The sequence below is a fragment of the Acomys russatus genome, chromosome 9 (assembly GCF_903995435.1).
Source record: "Acomys russatus chromosome 9, mAcoRus1.1, whole genome shotgun sequence".
Classification (NCBI taxonomy): Eukaryota; Metazoa; Chordata; class Mammalia; order Rodentia; family Muridae; genus Acomys; species Acomys russatus.
The window spans coordinates 58,879,907-58,899,062 of NC_067145.1; the positions used below are offsets into that span (position 1 = coordinate 58,879,907).

The window sequence follows — 19,156 nt, forward strand, 5'->3', positions numbered from 1 at the left end:
TCCCAAAGTAGAAGCAGTTTGAGCACGCCTGAGAGTCTCAGGGTCTTCATAAAGCCTCTCACTGCACTCCGACGTTGACTCAAAACAGCTTATCTGCAAGACTCTATTTTCTGTTCCCTAGGTTTACAGTTTACAGGGATTAGCAGTACACGCAAGGCACCCATTGCACTCCAAGGCTCCACTGGCAGAGGAGATGTCTATAAAGAAGACAGCAGAACTTGAGCCCCTGAAGACTTGGCTGGTGCTGCTTTGTACCTATTGAAAGAGTGCAAAGCAAGGCAGAAGCCAAATTGAGCCAATAAACCCTTTGTATAGGATTCATGACAAAAATTAAACTCAGCGACTTTATATATATATATATATATGTAAAATGTATACATACATTTATATTTATGTTTCCTTTTCTATTATATCTACATATTGTATATGATTTATATTTGAAAGTGTCTTGTATAGACAAAATAAAATATCTATTTTCAGTACAAAAATACATTAAAATTATCAACAAAGAAAAGTGTTCCACAGGGGAAGAAAGGAGAAAGAGGAGTGATAAATTGTCGAATGTGATAGAACTCAGGTTTTCTTTCAAAAAAGGAGGAGTGGGAAAAGCCCTTGCTCAGAGCTCACACAGATCACAGCTTCGGTGGGATTTCTAACCAAACTTCATGGTGAGTAAAAGCAACAAACTCTCAACTATGACAAGGCTGAGCCCAGCTAACATCAGATGCATGCATATTCCTCCCCTCATCCGCCTCTCTCTCTTCCTCCCCTCCCTCTCCCTCCCTCTCTCATCTCCTCCCTTCCCCCCTACCATTTATGACAACTCTTTCTAAAATCATAGGACAAATTTCATCTCTTCATTCTATTTATTAATGATTACTATTATTTATTTATGGCAGAGCAGTGGATAAAAAGAGGTTGTCATGCATGTTGGGTAAGCATTCTACCACTAAATCATATCCCAGATCTTCTAACTCCTACAATTACAGATAAAAAAATGTAGCCTGGAGAAGTTGACCTGCCCAAAGCCGCGTTGCTCAACTAATGCCACTATTTGGACAGAAATGGGATGAGAAGTGGGGTAGGAGAGGAGTCCTGGTTGTGAGTCAACAGGACGCCTATATCCACCGGTAAAGCGTTCAGGAGGCAGGCTAACCACCTACTGCATAAGCTGCCATTCCCCACTGACAGTCATCAGTTTGTGTGGTTTCTTTCATCAAAACTAAAGGAAGCCTTTCCACAACGCTCATGGGCTTCCTTACCACATGGTGGCCTCTGACTAGCTAGACTGTTTACATGGTGACCAAAACAAAGTAGAAACTCTCAGACCCCTGCAAGTAGCTAGGCCAGAAAGGGACCCATATAACCTTTGCTATCTATTGGTCAAAGCAAGGCACAGGCCAAACCAGCTTCAAGGGCAAGACAATGATAGAAGGGAAAGGTGACAGCTGCAGAAGCTATCTTTGGTAACCAGCTGCTATACGTTTGAAAACAGCCAGCGAAGTGTAATTTTCCTTTAATTCTCAGCTCTCTGCCAATGCCAATACATATGAAATGAATGGGTGAACAGAATGATCTGGAAGTCAGCATCTGCCAGGTACCGAGAAGCCATTTAGTTTGAAATGGAAAGGCACACAGAACTCCGAAGGACTTGGAAATTCTACAGCTATTAAATCTTCACCCGAGGTGACCTTCATGAGCTACACATCTCATTTATAGTTCCTTTTTCCCACATTACTTGCCCTCCTCCTGCCATATTAGCCATGAAACACACTCTCTGTCTCTGTCTCTCTCTTTCCCTCTGTCTCTCTTCTCTTTCTCTCTGTCTCTCTCTCTCTCATAGAATGCCCCTTCAGTTTTTCTATTTTGCCTTGATATAGGAATTCAACTATTTTGTGTCCTTTCTGTCCTCCTTTTAGATGCTAGAAAGTAGTGAAGACAGGAAACAAAAGACACGCTCGTTTAGATGTATTTATTTAATGTGAATGAGTATTTTGTCTACGTGCATAGCTATGTTCCACATGTATACCTGGTCAGAAACGGGCACCAGATCCCCTGCTCTGAAGTTACTGACAGTTGTGAGCTGCCATGTGTGTGCTGGGAATTTAACCCACATCCTCGGCAAGAATATCCAGTGCTTTTACTGCTGGGACACCTTACCAGCCCCACAAAAAAACACATATAAGGATCCCAAAGGTTCTTATGGCCCACTCTACTTTTCCATTAAGGATCTTCTACGACTACCTATGATTGCTCTCTTCTGGCCAGCAAGTGTCAAAGAAGTGGCTTAGATTCTTGAGTCCACTTGTTAGTTGTTCCATAGGAATGTGTTCCTTTGAGGCAAGAGAGGCTCAGTTCAAACGAACATTTCACAGTTCCTGGCACGGGAGAGCCATTATACGGTGCTGTCTTATGGAAGAATCTGCTATGGTTCTGGGGTCAATCAGAGACTCAACAGCCCAACCATGCATATATTTTTTTTAAAAAAGAAGAGGCTTTTATTCAGACACTACTACCAGGACCACCCCTGGGTCTTGGGATTCCTAAATGTGACACCAAGACAGATCAGCCGGGGAAGGAAGGGGGTTATAAAGGCAAGAACCCCAAAAGGTTACATGTGTTTGCACAGGCACACATCCTGCCATCAAGGGCTCAGTTTGGCAAACAGATGTCATGCAGGTATCTTATCTCGGTTATCTCAAGCAAGCAAGCTTTGTTTACAGACACAGAAGCAGTGGGGTTTGTGGCCATTTTTACAAACAAGGCCAGATAATTACAAGATTAGCTCTCAGCATTTCATGAAATTATCTGTCCCTGGGCAAGTGGGATTTACAAATTAGAGATAATTTTTTTTTTCTATAGGACTCTTAAGCATAGTAATTTAGAGCTGGGCATGGTGGCGCATGCCTTTAATCCCAGCACTCGTGGCAAGCAGAATGCTGTGAGTTCGAGGCCAGCCTGGTCTACAAAGCAACTCCAGGACAGCCAAAGCTAACACAGAAACCATGGGGGAAGGGGGGAAGCACAGTAATTTACTTAAAACATATTAGAGAATGTGCTTTACTCTTTCCTTCCCCTGACTATAAATCCTCACATTATACTTGTTATTATAGTGAAGATGTGGTGTCTCCTCCTCGCCCATTCTGGGAGTACTTAAGGGGCCCAGTAAAGACACCAAAATGGCTACACTGAAGGTGAAAAGGGGGAAAGTTTATTCCAAACTGCCAAGGCTGTGTCTCTGGAAAGCAGAGAGAAGCAGGAGGAGAAAAAAAAAAAATCTTGAGTGCTATAAGGAAAAATGGGTAACTGTAAGAAAGAGAGCCTGTGAGCTGGAGGGAGGCTTGGGGAATGGAGGTTGAAGGAGCCTGGAGGCTAGCATGGCCCAACTTGATATGATAGTCACCAAAGGCATATATGCTAATGGGAGAGCCATATGTCCTTTTTATCAGAGATAAAGGGAATGACTGCTTTTGGCAAATGGGAACTAGTTTCTCAAGTTCCCAAGCAACGCTGGCTTTTATCTAACTGCCAGAATCCTCCTGTAATCCAGCTTAAGCTCATTTCTGGGTATTTGGACGGTCTTTGGAGTTTGAGGAACTGATGTTTCCTTTGGACCTGATACTGGGGAACCTCCACATTGCTAAAATACTTCATGCCTGATAATATAAAGGCCAGTTGCTCCCTGGCCTGTGGCACCTGGACTAGGCCTAAAAAAGCATCCCACCTAGCACTCTGAGTTACTGAATATGGAATGAATGAAATACAGCCAGGTGGCGCCCAGCAATGACCTTGCTACCAATGAACTGGCTGGGGTTGTTTTTCTCCATTAGATGTGGGGTAGACCTCACAGGGTTGTGTATTTGAAAATAGTACCAAGAGTGGGGTACAGCAGTGACACTCCTGGCTGTGTTTTGTTTATTGTTATTGTTTGTTTTCTTGAGGAATGTGAAAGACTTGTTGGAGATGGTTTTCTGGGTCCAGCCATCTCAGGAAAAACTTCCATCTTGCTGACAAGGTCAAGACTGAGTTGATAATCCCCTGGCACCAGAACCCAAGTCCTATCCTGTTTCTTCAGGCATTGCATGTTTGTCTCTTAGCCAGTAAAGGATATAAAGAGGGAAGGTGCCATTGTGTGTTATCTAAACTAAGGCACACAGGTTGTAAAATGTGCTGCCCGTCTTGACTTAAAGCTTGTCCACATCATTCCAAATTCCAGGCCAAAGTTCAAAAACTGAGTTAAGGCCCTGTAATCAGGTGACCTGGAAAGGCCTAGTCATCCAAGTTTACTTCCTTGCTCAACCCCTTGTGCCAAAATATGATTGGTCAATACAGCAGCCCACTCCACTCATGTTCCCGTCCTTTAAATGTTGTGCAATCGCCCTTCAGGGACATGGTTCAGATCCCAAACTGGCCACCTCCTTGCACTAGCAGAAAATAAAGCTTGCATTTTAAGCTTCTGTCTCTGAAATGAGTTTTCTTGGCTTCTACCCTGAACCCAACAGACTTCAGGACTTTGAACCAAGAAAATAGTTGAATTCCTTTTTGTTTGTTTTTGTTTTTTGAGACAGGGTTTCTCTGTGTAGCCTTGGCCATCCTGGACTCACTTTGTAGACCAGGCTGGCCTTGAACTCACAGCGATCCACCTGCCTCTGCCTCCCGAGTGCTGGGATTAAAGGCGTGCGCCACCACACCAGGCGAAAATAGTTGAATTCTGTAAGTGGAGCTCAATGGGCTCTTGGAAGATGCTGGTGCTGAAAACAATGTCAACTGTGGAGGTCCAGCTCAAGAGGTTTCAGAAGTGCACAATATTATTACCTGGGCTAGAACCCATTCTTGTGGCTTTTTGACAAAGAAATGTGGCTGCTTTTTACCTTTATCCTACTAATCTGCCTGAGGCTGAATTAAAGAGTTTTGGACTAATTTCATTGTTAGAGATTTCAAGACAGCCTAATATTGACTTTGTCATTTGGTTATTAGCAAACACTCTTACACAAATCTACACAGAGCAAGCAAGGGAAAAATACAAAACAAAAATTTACCAGGAAATTTAATGTTGGAGCCACAGCATGTGCAGGAAGAGATAACAAAAACATGAGATAAAGGGAGTGGTGTTTTCAGGGTGAGAGCGCACACAGCTAATCCTGCCACTTGTGAAAAGTCCTAAGGAATTACTTGTTCCTAAAGAGCAAAAGCAAGCCAAAGTTTATGCAAATGTAATTCAAGAATGGGGCTAGGCCCCATCCCAAGTAGACAGCGGCTTAGCCCTGTTCTAGTTTAGAGTCATGAAGAATACAGGAGGTAAAGGGTTGTGGAATCTTCTGAGGTAAAGAAAAGCTACTGAGGATAGGCATGGAAACCCAGCGAGCCTAGTTCAGGAAATTGTAAAAGTGAAGCCTGAATTGTGTGGAAGACCCCCCAAGATGTTGGAAGTGGCAGAGCTGTGTGACACCTGCTAAGGAGAGCTGCAGACAGGGAGTGGAACCATCCTAGGAGAGAGAAATGTGTTGTAGGTAGCAAAGGTGGAAAGGTGGGGCTACCTAACCCCTTTAACGTCAGGGATGGAGGTGCAGGGCCTGGAGTTTGCGCTCCTAGGTTTTTTTTTTTTTTTTTTTAAAGATTATTTATTTATTTATTTATTTCTTATACAGTATCCTGCCTGCATGTATGCCAGTAGGCCAGATCTCATTGCAGATGGTTGTAAGCTACCATGTGATTGCTGGGAATTGAACTCAGGACCTTTGGATGAACAACCAGTGCTCTTAACCACTGAGCCACCTCTCCAGCCCTTCCCTCCTAGGTTTTGGTCTTGCTTTTGTCCTGTTTCATCACCATACACTCATTCTTCTCTTTTGGAGTGGTAATGTATATTGTGCCATTGTATGTTGGAAGTCAGCAATTTGCTTTTTGATTTTTACAAGGGGTTACAGTTAAGAGATTGCTTGAGTCTCAGAAGGCATTCTGGACTTTGAATGTAAAGGCTATGAGAATTTAAAGTTGCATTTGATGCATTTTGCATTGTGACGTGGCCACGAGCTCATGGGAACCATGAAGTCGAACGTGGTGGCTTGAATAAGCATGGGCTCCAAAGGCTCCTGTATTTCAATGCTTGCTGGAACTATTTGGGGATTAGGAAGCGTGACCTTGTTGGAGGAGGTGTGTCACTGGGGGTGAGCTCTGAAGTTCCAAAGCCCACCGATGGTGGTTTAAATGAGAGGGAGGGTAGTATTCAGAGTAGGTGGCTTTGTTGTAGGAAGTGTGTCTGGGGGTGGGCTTTAAGGTGCCTGCCCATTGGAATGTAGAACGCTCAGCTACCTCCAGCACCATGTCTGCCTGTGTGCCACTATGTTTCCCACATGATGGTAATGGACTAAACCTCTGAACTGTAAGCCAGCCCCAATTAAACACTTTTCTTTTGTAAGAATTGCTATGGTCGCGGTGTCTTTTCACAGCAGCAGACCGCCTGAATAAGACCCATTTCCGGTTAGTTTGTGGATCATACGTGAGCTCTTGGATACCGTTCCAAAACCACGCCTGCCTGCCTCCTACCATGCTCCCCACCATCATGGTCCCGGACACTGTAAGCCCCAATAAACGTTTTTTTCCATAAGTTGCCTTGGTCATGGTGTGGCTTCACAGCAATAGAAAAGGAACTAAAACAAGATAGAGATCATGGGTGGATGAGGAGAAACCTCCAGCATCTGGACTCTTGGGCTCCTGAGTGTCCAAAGCCTAGGAAATGGCCCATGCATACATGCTTACAGCTCTGAGCTCCAGAAGTTAGAGGCCAGAGTCTCATAGTTTTAGTCCTCAGGGAGGAAGCCTATTCTTCTGCACGTTAACCACCAGTGGTCCCTCCCTGTTAGCTATTTAATTTTTGCCTTTCAGCAGCAGTGGGTGGTGGCAGCAGACAGCAGGAAGCAACAGCAGGTGGCACTTTCTAGAGTTACAGCTCTTATCCAGGCCTCTGATGCTGTGACAACCACCAGTTTAGTGCCAGGCAGGTCTGGTCAGGCTCCCAGGATTGGGAGCAAGCCTGAGACTAGAACCACCCCTCCCCTTGGACTGCAGGCTGTGGATGGGAGTGAGCCTGACAGCGATGACCCACCCATGGGGCCACTCGGAAGGGTAGGTGAGGTGCGAGGCCTAGATGACTACTGGACCGGCACCATAGAGTCCAGACAAGGAGCTGGGCTGTGATTACCAGTCTACTGCCTCGCAAACCTGGAGGAACAGACCATGTCCAAGATGACCCCTGCCTGGCTCCATAATCCCAGAATGGGGCAGAGCAGTACTGAGACCACTCCTGAGATGACCCCAGACACTCAGAAAATCCAGGTACCACTAAAAGGTGCAAGTAAGTGGTGGAGAAATGAAACAGAAACAGGAGGATGTGGGCACAATAAGAGGCAGAACTGGTGACTCAAGGGTAGCAAGGAACAGTCTCATGCGAATAGCGAGTGATGCCACCTGGGACCGTGGTGGGATTCTGGCCTATGCTGCCACCAGGGTTTATGTCTGGGTCTGTGGCCCAGCAGAGGTCCATTACCACCAAACACCAGGCAGAAGTTCCTGGTCTATGCTGCCTCCTAGGGACACATTGATGTCTGAGGGCTACTCCTAGCCCTACTCCTAACCTGGGCATCATGGGAGAACTGGCCCTGGGGGCATGAGAACAGAAGAGCTGACACTGCCCCTGAGCCGGCAGCGGTACTAGGGATTTGCAGGTGAGCAGGGCTCCAGGATACAAGCTGGGAGAACTGGCCTTACCATTCTTCTCCTGTATGATGGTGTGGATGAGAGAAAGATATCCTCATCCTCCTGGCCCTCACCTCCTATGGCATGTGGGAGGCATGGCCCTGGGTTCATCAAAGCAGGAGAGCTGACCTTGCCCCTCACCTGGGCAGCATAGTAGAGCAGACTCTGGATGTAAGGGATGCAGGTGAGCTGGCCCCGTAGCTAAGCATGTGGGAGAGCTGACCCTGCCCCTCACCTGCTGCAGCACTTGGGAGAGCAAGTCCAGCACCTCACCTGGGTAGTATGGTAGAGCTGACCCTGATTGAAAGGTTTGCTGGTAGGCCAACCTCAAGAACATGAGAGCAGGAGAGCTAGGGGTTAACCAGCTCAGATACCTCTCAGGACCCTGATCTAGGGCTTTAAACTGGCCCACTCCAACATCCACCCCACTGATAAACTGCTGGATGAAGAGACCAGTTCTACAGATCCAAAACTACAGGATCTCCATGACACAGGACAAGATACCTGAGATGAGTCCAAATGAGGTTCCTAGAGTAGCAGACGCCAGACGCCTCGAACCAGACCAATGAGTCACTGCAAAGAACATCTGCAAGCAAAGAACTGTGGACAAACGGATATGTATACTGTGGAACACACTGTGATACATTACAGGCTCCACAGTGAGGTTCTTTTTTTCCTCTCAGGGAGGAGGTTGTAAGGATAGAGTGGGTATGAGGGGTGGGGGAGGTAAGTGGGATTGGGGTGCACAATGTGAAGTTCACAAAGAATCGATAAAAAGTTAAAAATTAATGAAAAAAAAAAAAAAAAGAACTGCCATAGTGCTCTGACCTAAGTACGGCCACGTTTCTGTAACAGCCATTTTGCTCACCAGGTGAGTCCTAGCATGCTTCCTAAATTCCACTGACCACCAAGTCGTTCAAATACAAGTGTTATCTAAGCCATTGGTGCCCAGACTGCTACTTAGGTGACACTTGAAAATACTGGTTTATGAGAAAGGCCAGAGTTTGCAGTTGGCCACCACCCACCTTAGTCTACCTTAGCTTATAAACCTCTCTGCCTGAGCAGACAGACATTTGTCTTCTGGTGCTCAGGAATTGCTCCTGTTTGTAAGTCACCAGCAAATTGATCTGTATGCAGTCCTTGGTTTGCCTATCTTTCGTTGGTTTCACAGCACTGTGCTGGCTAGTCTCATGTGAACTTGACACAAGCTAGAGTTATTTGAAAGGATAGAACTTTAAGTCACTTTTATGCGCCTGACGTAATTGTTTCAGAGGCTTACTGCCTCTGTCTAACCCAGGGCTAGTTCTGGAAGTTTAACCTAGGGCTAGTTCTGGAAGTTTCTAGCCTCCATACAATCCTATTGAGGCCTAGAATGTTTTCAGCCTCTGAGACTTACTGCTGAATAAGCTCACCCTTTCTAGTTCTTTCTGAACTCTTGCTGGCTGGTCCAATTCAGCTGTTCTGGCTCAAACTCCTCTCCAAGTTGACTTATTCAATCTGGCTTCTCTCAGCTTCTGACTGAAATGCTGTTTGGCCTCAAACTAACTCTAGCAATCTAACCTGCTGGCTCCTTCTTGTTCTCTCTCTCTCTCTCTCTCTCTCTCTCTCTCTCTCTCTCTCTCTCTCTCTCTCTCTCTCTCTCTCTGTCTCTGTAACCTGTCCCAGTCCAGCAGACTGCCTTCCCTTTCTGCCCTTTGCGCTGCTCTCTCAAGTAGCTTCTTCTTCCTCTGTCTTGTGAGGGTTCAGCATATTCTATTCTGTCACACCTGTCTCTGATTTGTCACTTTGCCTCTCAATTAGACATCACTTTCAAACATGGGTGCTTCCTTCTACCAACTAACCTTACCTTCATTTAAAGGAGTGTACCAAGGACATGTCTATAGTCTGCCTAGGCACACAGACCTAGAAGGTGGGAGTCATCAGAGCAGCCATGTTACTGCATCAAAACCCCTCTACAGAGAACTCCAATTGAGAAAATGACTCCACAATACCCAGCTGTAGAGCATTTTCTTGGTGACTGATGGGGGCGCACCCAGCTCACTGTGGATAGTGCCATGCCTGAGCTGGTGGTCCTGGGTTCTGTAAGAAGCAGGCTTGGGGTGGGGCACACACTAATCCCAGCACTTGGGAGGCAGAGGTAGGTAGATCATAGGTTCCTGCCTGACTTCTTTCCATGACGAACAATGATCTAGAAGTTTAGTCAAATAAACCCTTGCATCCTCAACTTGCTTTTTGGCCATGGTGTTTCATCACAGTAATATAACCCTAAAACAGAGCATTTTCCACCTTTGGTGGAGAAAGGTTTTTAATTCTTAAAGTCCAGTGGTTTTCTCCAGCAAGGCTCCATCTCCTTAAAAAAAGTCCCCAAACAGGGCCACCAACTCAGGATCAAGTGTCCAAGTACCTGAGCCTATGGGGGAACATTGCTCACCAAACCTGCAGTCACCAAGGTCCTGTGTTGGCGGTCCTATTAGTGGGGTTATAGAACTTTTTAAAGGAGATGGAGCCTTGCTGGAGGAAGTTGGTCACCTTCCCGCACTTGTTGCTCACTCTGTACGTCCTCAGTGTGGATGAAAATGTGAGTGCCCAGCCTTCAGCTATGGCTGCCTGCTACTGCGCCTTCCTTGTGATTATGGACCCTCTCTCTGGAACTGTAAGCCAATAATCATCCTTCTTTAAGTAGCTTTTGGTCATGGTGCTTTATCATAACTCTAAGTGGTAACTAATACAGTGGCCCGATCCTCTGGGACCTGTGTTTTTGAAGCACATGCTTTTTAAAAAATGATTTCCACAGATTCCAGCAACCTCCTCCTACATTGTTGCAGAACGTCTGGTATTCTATGAAACTGATCCTCCTGAGGAGGCTGCTGCCCACCCTATGACCTATTCCAAGGTGGTCTGGCTCTCTTCTCACACACCATACACTGGTACCCTCTCCAACCCTGGCTTGGTCCCTCGCTCATGTCATTTACTTATGTGCTCCAGTACTGTGGGTTGCCGTGTGTAGGTGGTAGGTGGGGCAGATAAACTGAATGGCTTTGGTGAACTCATCCCACAGGAGTACGAAGAATGAGAAGAGCATAGGTCTACTCACGCTTTGGCCCACTGAGGTTTAGCTCCTAGCATGAAGTGCTAGGATTATAGGAGGCGTATGCCAGCAGCCTCGCTGAAGTGGCCAGCTAACATCACCACTGATTTTGAGTGCTCAGTGAGGGGGCCTCTTTTCTCTTTTATTTCATGTGGTCTCTTTGGGCATTAGATGTTGATGTCCACTTTTTGGGTTGTTGTTGTTGCTTGTTTTTTCCCGAGACAAGGTTTCTCTGTGTAGCCTTAGTTGGTCTGGACTCTCTTTGTAGACCAGGCTGGCCTTGAACTCACAGAATCGCCTACCTCTGCCTCCTGAGTTCTGGGACTAACGGCGTGCGCCACGCCCGGCTGATGTCCACTTTTTTTTCAAACTTCCTTCCCCACCATGACAGCCATTCCCTGCCATGTGCTGTCACTGACCTTTGCCAAACCCTTGCTGTCTTCACTCCAAGTCCTCCATCCTCCACCCTCCATCCTGCTTCTCCGGCTTCTGCTTTGCATTCTTCACACCCCTGTAGGAAGAGCTCACCGAGGTGCTTTGTCTAATTCACCTATCACCTCACACTGCAACCCCAGCACTTGATTCCGAGCCCTCGGTTCTTTCTCAGTAGTAGAGCTCTTCACACAGAAGTTTCCCAGTTCTTGAGTCGCCCCGTGTGCCCCACAGCCCTGCTCAGCCCTGCTTTTACATGTCTCCTATGTCCCCTTTATCAATGAAAGATGCCCTCAGCCCCCTGAAGCCGCAGCTGGTGAGCAGGGATCATACTGAGACTCCATCAGGCACCACACCCATCTAAGCACTAAGAACTGGCTCTATCTTCCTAATATGAAGAGAAGTTTTCAAACTCTAGTGTCTTGGGGTCATTTGCAGGACTTGCTAAACACCAACTGCTAGGGAAGGAGTACACATTTCTGACTCTGGAGATCTGGAGTGGCTTCAAAATTCTGGGTGATGCCATATGCTTTCATCCACCAGCCATCAGCATTAGAGAACTGCTAACCAGCAAAAATCTCAAATACCAGTGTACACCGACACGATATGGGTATTTTTGCTGGTGGTTTCTGTAAGAACTTACCCTTTATAGCCGGGCGTGGTGGCGCATACCTTTTATCCCAGAGGCAGGAGGATCGCTATGAGTTCGAGGCCAGCCTGGTCTACAAAGCAAGTCAAGGACAGCCAAGGCTACACAGAGAGAACCTGTCTTGAGAGAAAACAACAACAACAAAACAAAAGAAGAACTTACCCTTTATAATAGGAGCCATCACACACCCTGAATACAATAATCCAGGAACCAATTTTCCATCTCCCCCTGACTCCGTGACTGCTGACCGTACTCTTCCTGCAATGTTTCTAATCTCCAGCTGGACCAGCGGGAAAGCCGCCTACTGTCACTTGTGCATGTCTGCTGAACATGATGACACTTGCCTGCTTATACCATGAGCCCTAAATGATAAAGACCCACTATGGCTTACTCGTGTGTCACTCCTCAGCATGAAAACCATGTGAACAGCGACAAGATGCTGAAAGAGAAGAAGAAACGGAGGAGAAAGCTTAGAAATGACAGTGTGGAAGCGAGACTTCACAGTGGCATGCCAGTGGGCAATGCCTGTTTAATTGAAACCTTGTAATAAAAGTTTAAATACATAAAACGATTTTTTATCAAAAGAACTTCCCCCACTTCCCTGACCTGATGCGTATGGAGGATAGGCAAGTGGGAACTGGCTATCTGTAAGGAACGGAGAAATGGCAGGTCCAACTCTGGTTGGTATCCTCTTCCTCAGAGATGCTCTGTGGAAGTCTCCTGTAAGCAGGAATGCAGCCCAGAATGGCTCCTTCAGCACTGGAGTCACAGCCTCAGAAGACAAGGAAGAGCAGGGCCTCGTGCCTGGGCAGTACTATGTCTTCCACAGTGCGCTCCATGGCGCGCACTTGCTCAGGGGAGGCAGTCAGGAACGCCAAAGGCCCGACGCGCTGCTCTGCACACGAGTGGCAGAGGTAGCCGCCCTTGTTTTCCTTCCTGTTGCTCTAGAGGGTGGAGAGGAGAAAGACGTAAGGGGAGACTGGAAGGATAAGGATTTCCACCAAAAGGTGCTGCTTTACTGTCCAAGTGCCAACGTTTTGCTGTGTTACGCTGTGACACTTTCACTCCCGTGTGAACCCAGAGGTAATCCTACACAGCACTATCATCTAGTGAGCTGTGGAACTGGAGCTTCTGCGGAGTGCTGGAATGCATCCCTACCATTTCGCTCAGTCTCTAGCACCGAAAATTAAGAACCAAGTAAAACTGAAGCAGGCCCTCCAGATGAACAGCCCCACTCTGAGGTGTCTGCTCATAACTGCACCGCCCACACTGGAAGGCTTCAGCACCCAGGCAGCATCTGTCATTCCATCTCTGACCTCTCACCTGCCATGCTGCCATGTCAAGAGCTCTTAGAAAAGCATTGTACATATGTCTCTATTACCTTTCTCACCCACAACCTAGATAGGCACAAAGCTCACAAGGAATAAAATGGGTATGAATGAGTTGAAAAATCCCACAGTGAACGCACATAAGTGATAGGCAGTTTCTTCATGGTAAGGATGGTGTCCACGGGGATGGTGTTGTTGCACTGCCCCACACAGCAGTGGACCACTCCTGTTTTCAAAACATTACTTGTCAGCTCTGCTTGCAAGAAATACTCCTGTGAGTGAGAAAGACAGAAGAGATGGTTGGCAGGACTGCTACCTTCCGCTGGAAAACTCCAACACCAAGGACCTAGCCTTTCCCTCAGACATGGCCACAAGCAGAGAGCCACTGTCTTGTTTCTTCAGTTTTGTAATGTTTCCAACTCGAGTACTATTGCCAAGAAAAACCACTCAAGACAGTCCAGTTGGCTTTTTGATAAAATTGATAGTTTTTTTTTTTTTTTTTTTTTGGTTTTTCGAGACAGGGTTTCTCTGTGTAGCCTTGGCTGTCCTGGACTCACTTTGTAGACCAGGCTGGCCTCAAACTCACAGTGATCCGCCTGCCTCTGCCTCCCGAGTGCTGGGATTAAAGGCGTGTACCACCATGCCTGGCAAAATTGATAGTTTTATATATTCTTTAACAACGATAAACATGAAAAGGTACCGATTACAATGACACCCAGGACTACTCCTGGACTCACAGTCCCTGTCCTCAACTGCAACTTTAAACAGTTATTGTTGCTCTTATTGCTTTGAGGCATCTCACTATGCAGTCCATGGTGGGGATGATCTCTTAGCTCTCCTGCCTGTCCCTTCCAAGGGCTGAAATGCAGAACTGTAAGAAACAGCTGCCCCAGTGGAGACACAGCTCACAACGTTCCTATCATGTCCAAGGCCTGGTTCAATTCCCAGCACCGAGGTCCAAGTAGACTCAATACAGCCCCGTCTCCCCCGCTGCGGGCTGCCTAGCAGCAGACAAGGTCCTCGCAGCATTCATCTGTACCTGTTCCACACTGTCTCTATAAAGCGGAAACACCGCAGCACACGTGAGTGTTACTGCCTGGCACACATCGAGCAAGAGCCCAAGCAGAACACTGAAGACCTCAACTACAGGCGCCTGAGGAGTTCTACACATAGTAACAGACTGCACATGTTTTCTGACCACTGAAGTATGACTTCATGTTTGCTGGTTAGCAGCTAGCTACTTAGTAAACTTTTCATTATCTACCCCCACTTTGATTCACTTGGCTCTTCCCTGTGCAGGACTTACCTACAGGTTCCAGAAAAATAGAAGAAATATAAGCACTAGGATAGTCAGGTTGACTGGACAGAGAATCTGTTCGCCTGCAATTAGTGAAGCATACTTTTGGGTGTGTCTGTGAGGGTATTTCTAGAGGCAGTCAGGTCCTGGGTGCTCGACTCAAATAGATGGATCCAAACAGTGGCATTACTGGGGTGGTGAAAAGCAGGAGGTGGGAACGAGCAAACAGATGACATCTGGGGCTTGATCTTACTCTGACCTTTCCCTGTATAGCTCTTTTTATGCTATGTCACTAACATGGTAGCATACTTTCCCACTGTGACGAACCCTCTGAAACTGTGAGCCAAAACACCACTACTTTTCTTTAGTTTATATCAAGTATAAAAAGGAGCAGGGAGCAGAAGGGAAAAGTGTAGGTGCAAAACACAAACTTGCCAGTTTTCCCCCAGGATATGTGAATTAGCGAAGCAAATACAGAATTAAGAAATATATGGATCGCTGGGCGGTGGTGGCGCAAGCCTTTAATCCCAGCACTTGGGAGGCAGAGGCAGGTGGATCTCTGTGAGTTCAAGGCCAGCCTGGTCTACAATGGGAGTCCAGGACAGCAAGGGCTACACAAAGAAGTCTGTCTCAATAAAAAAATAAATAAAACAAAACAAAAAAGAAATCTATGAAGTCCACTGTCATTTTAAGCAGACCTATACTCTCCGGCACAAACACCCGTTCTCACCTCACTTGTTGGACTACTACCTGCTCCAGTGATGTCACCCTGCACACTTACGGAGCCCTCTCTTTCCACCCAGCATCCTCACCTAAAGCCTAAGGCTGATGCCTCAAAGTCAAGTGGCTCAAACACTGCGAAGGTCACTCCTGCTCCCCAGCCCTCTTACCCCAGCCAGAGTCAGGATGTTCTCCAGTGATTTGGTCATTATGAGTCGCTTCTTGGCACGAGTGACAGCAACATAGAGCAAATTCCATTCATCCTCAGAAAATGACTCTAAGGAAAAGAGAACAAACAATTCAAAAGCCTGCCTGCAAAAACTCATTTTGTCATCCAAATGCCTATAATCCTAACTAACGTCCTTACAAACCTCTCAACATTTGCTAGCTGTACATACAAAGGTTTCCTACAAATGCCCATTGAAAACAAGCAAAACCCTCAATAACTACACAAAATACTCATTTCTTTTTAGTCTTGCTACAGTAAAGCTTAGGGTTGTGCTAACTAATACTCAAATCTGCAATGAACTGAATGGACACTTATGTGTGCAATGCACCCAGGGGGCACTGACGTGTGCTGCGCCACCTTATTGTCTGAGGCAGATGGTAAGTCTGTGGCTGACAGAGGGTGGGTCATTCACCTGGGAACCTACCACCAGTTAAGGGCTGGAGCTCCACTGAGGTCCCTGCTCCTCCCACGGCCCCACCTGGGTTAGTTCACTCTAATCTGGAACTGCCTCACATTGTCACAGGGAAGACGACACATTTCTAAGCCCACCTCAGACACATCATCTCCCAGTCTCAGTGCCCAGCAAACTAGGTCAGCCAAGCTGTGACCAGACCAGAAGCCACCGAGCAGAGTGTGACTGAATGGCCGGGCTATGGAATGTGGAAGTCACACTTCAACAGCACAGGTGTCCAAAAACATGTAAATACAAAGAGAACTTTTTGGTTTGGAAACTTCAAGTGTTTTCACTCTGAGATTTAAACTGCTATACAGACTTTCCCAATGGGCCTGGAGAACCCACCAACAAAGCAGACAAGCAGGTGCTCTGCGGGCTGGGCCACAACACCTGAACATGCCGGGCTTTCTTCCCTACCCCTAGCACTCCAAACAGAAACAAACATACAAAATTTCCTAGTGAGTAAGTAAACTAATGTTTTGAAGTTTGTGTGAGACTAGGACACCTAAGTGTAGGATGATGCAAAGCCCAAAGCTGCTGGGCAGTTGTGTCCACAGGGACATTATGACTCAAGACCTATCAGCCACCTAAGAGAAACATCCATGGAAGCCTGTGCTCTAAAAGCACAGTACCAACAATGAGAAGTTTAGGACTGGGTATTATTTTTTGTCCTAGAACAGGAAGCCATTCTATCCCATCAACCCAAAGCAGTCAACTCCCAGCTACAAAACAGGAGCACGCCAGGAGCTGTGTCCCACCCAGTGTCCTTACCAACTCGAAAATGAGGAAGCTGGGCAAGATTATGCCTGGCACAAGGCACTTTCACGAAGTCATCCAAAACATGCACAGTGTCAAACTCTAAGCCTTTGGCTTTGTGCACGGTGCCCAAGATGTACTCTAGAAAAGACACATGGCAAGTTAGATGGGGGCCACAGGGAAAGAACTGAGAGGACACAAAGCATTCTTGCAGGTGTACGCCTGCATAGGAAACGGGGCACAGGTGGAAACTGAGGGCTGAGAAAGTAAAGCATTAGTCACAGGACTGCCTCAAAGTATGCGAGGCCAGAGTGACTTCCCCATGTCCCACTCATTTGCACACAGAGGACCAAAGGCCCAGAGGACAGCTGTGCAGCTTGTCCAAAGGTACACACGCAGAGCTAGTCTAGGAAATCCTACTCCAGTGGCTTGAAAACCACACAAGAACAAAGAGAACCTGTGGGAAGACAACTACCCTGCTTCCTGGTTTACTTATTATTTAACATGGTGTTGTGGATCCACGCCAGGGCCTGTCCCCTTTCTTTTAATGAACACAGCCACCGGAAGCCACAGGTGCAGGGACAGTTCAGGAGACCTAGTCCTCCTCTTGGAGGCAACAGCTGTTTCCCTCACCTGCGAAGTCCAAATCTTCTATGTGGCACCTCTCTATTCTTTCTACCAGTTCTGGAATCCTGATATTGTATTTTTCAACCACTGCGATCTTCGCTTCCAGCTCCTTGTCTTCTGCAGCAGTCACGTACCTCTTGAAGCCACTAAAGCCTTCTCTGTGCACCCACCTTCTGATGAACCTGTCTTTAATGACGAGGTTTCCTAAGAAGAGACACTTGCAGGTGAGAATGAGTGAGGGTGTCCAACACAGGACAGCCGCTGTGCATGTCGACCCAGTAACACAACGAGGATGGGCTCAGAGCTGGGAGAGCCAGGCTCCAGTCCACACAGGGCTCCCTCTGTCTCCAACTGAGCATCACAGCCATATGCTCAAGAACCTCATCTACTTCACAGGAGGAAAAGTACCAACTATGAGACTACTGAGAAGGATCTGGAGAAAGCTGTCAGTACTTCTGAAAACAGGCCCTAGGTATCTTCCAAGGGAGAAGAGCAAATCTAGCTCCTCAGAGGACCAGAGCCCTGACTCAGGACCAGCCCCCTCTGACCCCTGGCTGAGTGCTTCTTTCCGCCAGGCGGTACTCACGTTTCCGCCTTTCTTCCTCTGGCTGAAGGAGGGTCCAAATATCAATGATTCTGTCCAAGCCAAATGATTTAATCCCCTGAAAAAATTTCCAGTGGAATTTTTGATTTGTTTTGCTTTTTATTAAAACAAAACAAAAAACAAATCCAGAGATGATATCTTGAAATGAGATGATTTCTTAGAAACAGATCTCAAATATGGCCAAAACACACACAGTGATAGAAAGCACAAAGTACCAAGCTATTGCCTCAAACTCTACCAATGCGTTGGAAAGGAGAGCCCAACTGCATACTGTTTTGTCATTAATAAAAAGGCGAGTTCAGTGTGCCTCATAAACACTCCGTGTGTAGAAGATGGACACAAGTGATAACGCAGCTGGCAAGCAAGGCACTCACCACTGTTTCTTATGATAAACAACTGGAGGGATGGGATGGGGTGGGGATGGGGGTATCTGTTGGCCTAGCTTTTCCATAATCTAAAATCAGCTCTCGCAGGAGAGGCCCTGACTGTGCGTGCCATGGTGTGGCCATGTTGGTACTCTGCAACTCAAGCCCTCACAGGAAACATGCCCAGCACAGGAGAGAGCTGTAGCAAGGGCTCACTGCTAACAAGTTCTCATCCTTTGGTGAGGGCTGCACATACAACACTGAGAGTATATATTGTCATTTATATCGTTTGTGGTTTAGCACCTGACACATGTCACAGGTAGACATGGACACAGGAGAGAGCACACTCCATATCCAACATAGATGACATTCCAAAATTACTTCTTTCAATAATGACAATGTTAAATTGTAACTACTAGATGAAATATCAGAGGCATCAATATAACAATCAAATAAACTGTGGTATGTTGAGTGGAAAAAAAACAGTACTTTTATGTATACCATAACAGCAAGTATGTAAAAATAGACATTTATAAGGGCTTCAAAGTTAAATATGCCACAGACATGTCTTTTTTTTTTTTAGAAGAAAGATGCTTTATTAATATTGTTTTCCTCCATATTTTTTCAACAGCATATCTTTTCAGGTTTTGTAACGATCTCAATCTTTATAATCTACCTATCACCCATCTATGTATCTCTGTGTCTATCTATCATCTAGCTAACTAGCTACATATCTATCATCTATCTATCATTTATTCACAGACATGTCATCTAATTTTAACTTCTTGAGGTGGAAAATGAGGCACACGGTGGTGACCTGCTCTGAGCCACACAAGCTAGTGATAGAGCCAG

At 46.4% G+C, this 19,156-nt stretch overlaps 2 protein-coding genes across 6 annotated transcripts in view; one reads left to right on the forward strand and one right to left on the reverse strand.

The window, feature by feature from the left end:
• The window catches only part of LOC127194016 (3-alpha-hydroxysteroid dehydrogenase), a 1,235,587-nt gene that overhangs the window by 427,889 nt on the left and 788,542 nt on the right, over window positions 1-19,156 (forward strand). The gene's annotated exons all lie outside the window — the stretch shown is intronic.
• Window positions 12,422-19,156, reverse strand: part of Fbh1 (F-box DNA helicase 1) — a 32,615-nt gene continuing 25,880 nt past the window's right edge. For both annotated transcript variants that reach the window (XM_051151396.1, XM_051151397.1), the window contains exons 16-21: window positions 17,922-17,997; window positions 17,342-17,539; window positions 16,724-16,849; window positions 15,440-15,546; window positions 13,393-13,524; window positions 12,422-12,868 (exon numbers count right to left, since the gene is read on the reverse strand). In XM_051151396.1, the coding sequence (XP_051007353.1) occupies window positions 12,698-12,868; window positions 13,393-13,524; window positions 15,440-15,546; window positions 16,724-16,849; window positions 17,342-17,539; window positions 17,922-17,997 (810 nt within the window). In that variant the 3' untranslated portion in view covers window positions 12,422-12,697. The remainder of the gene's footprint in view (window positions 12,869-13,392; window positions 13,525-15,439; window positions 15,547-16,723; window positions 16,850-17,341; window positions 17,540-17,921; window positions 17,998-19,156) is intronic.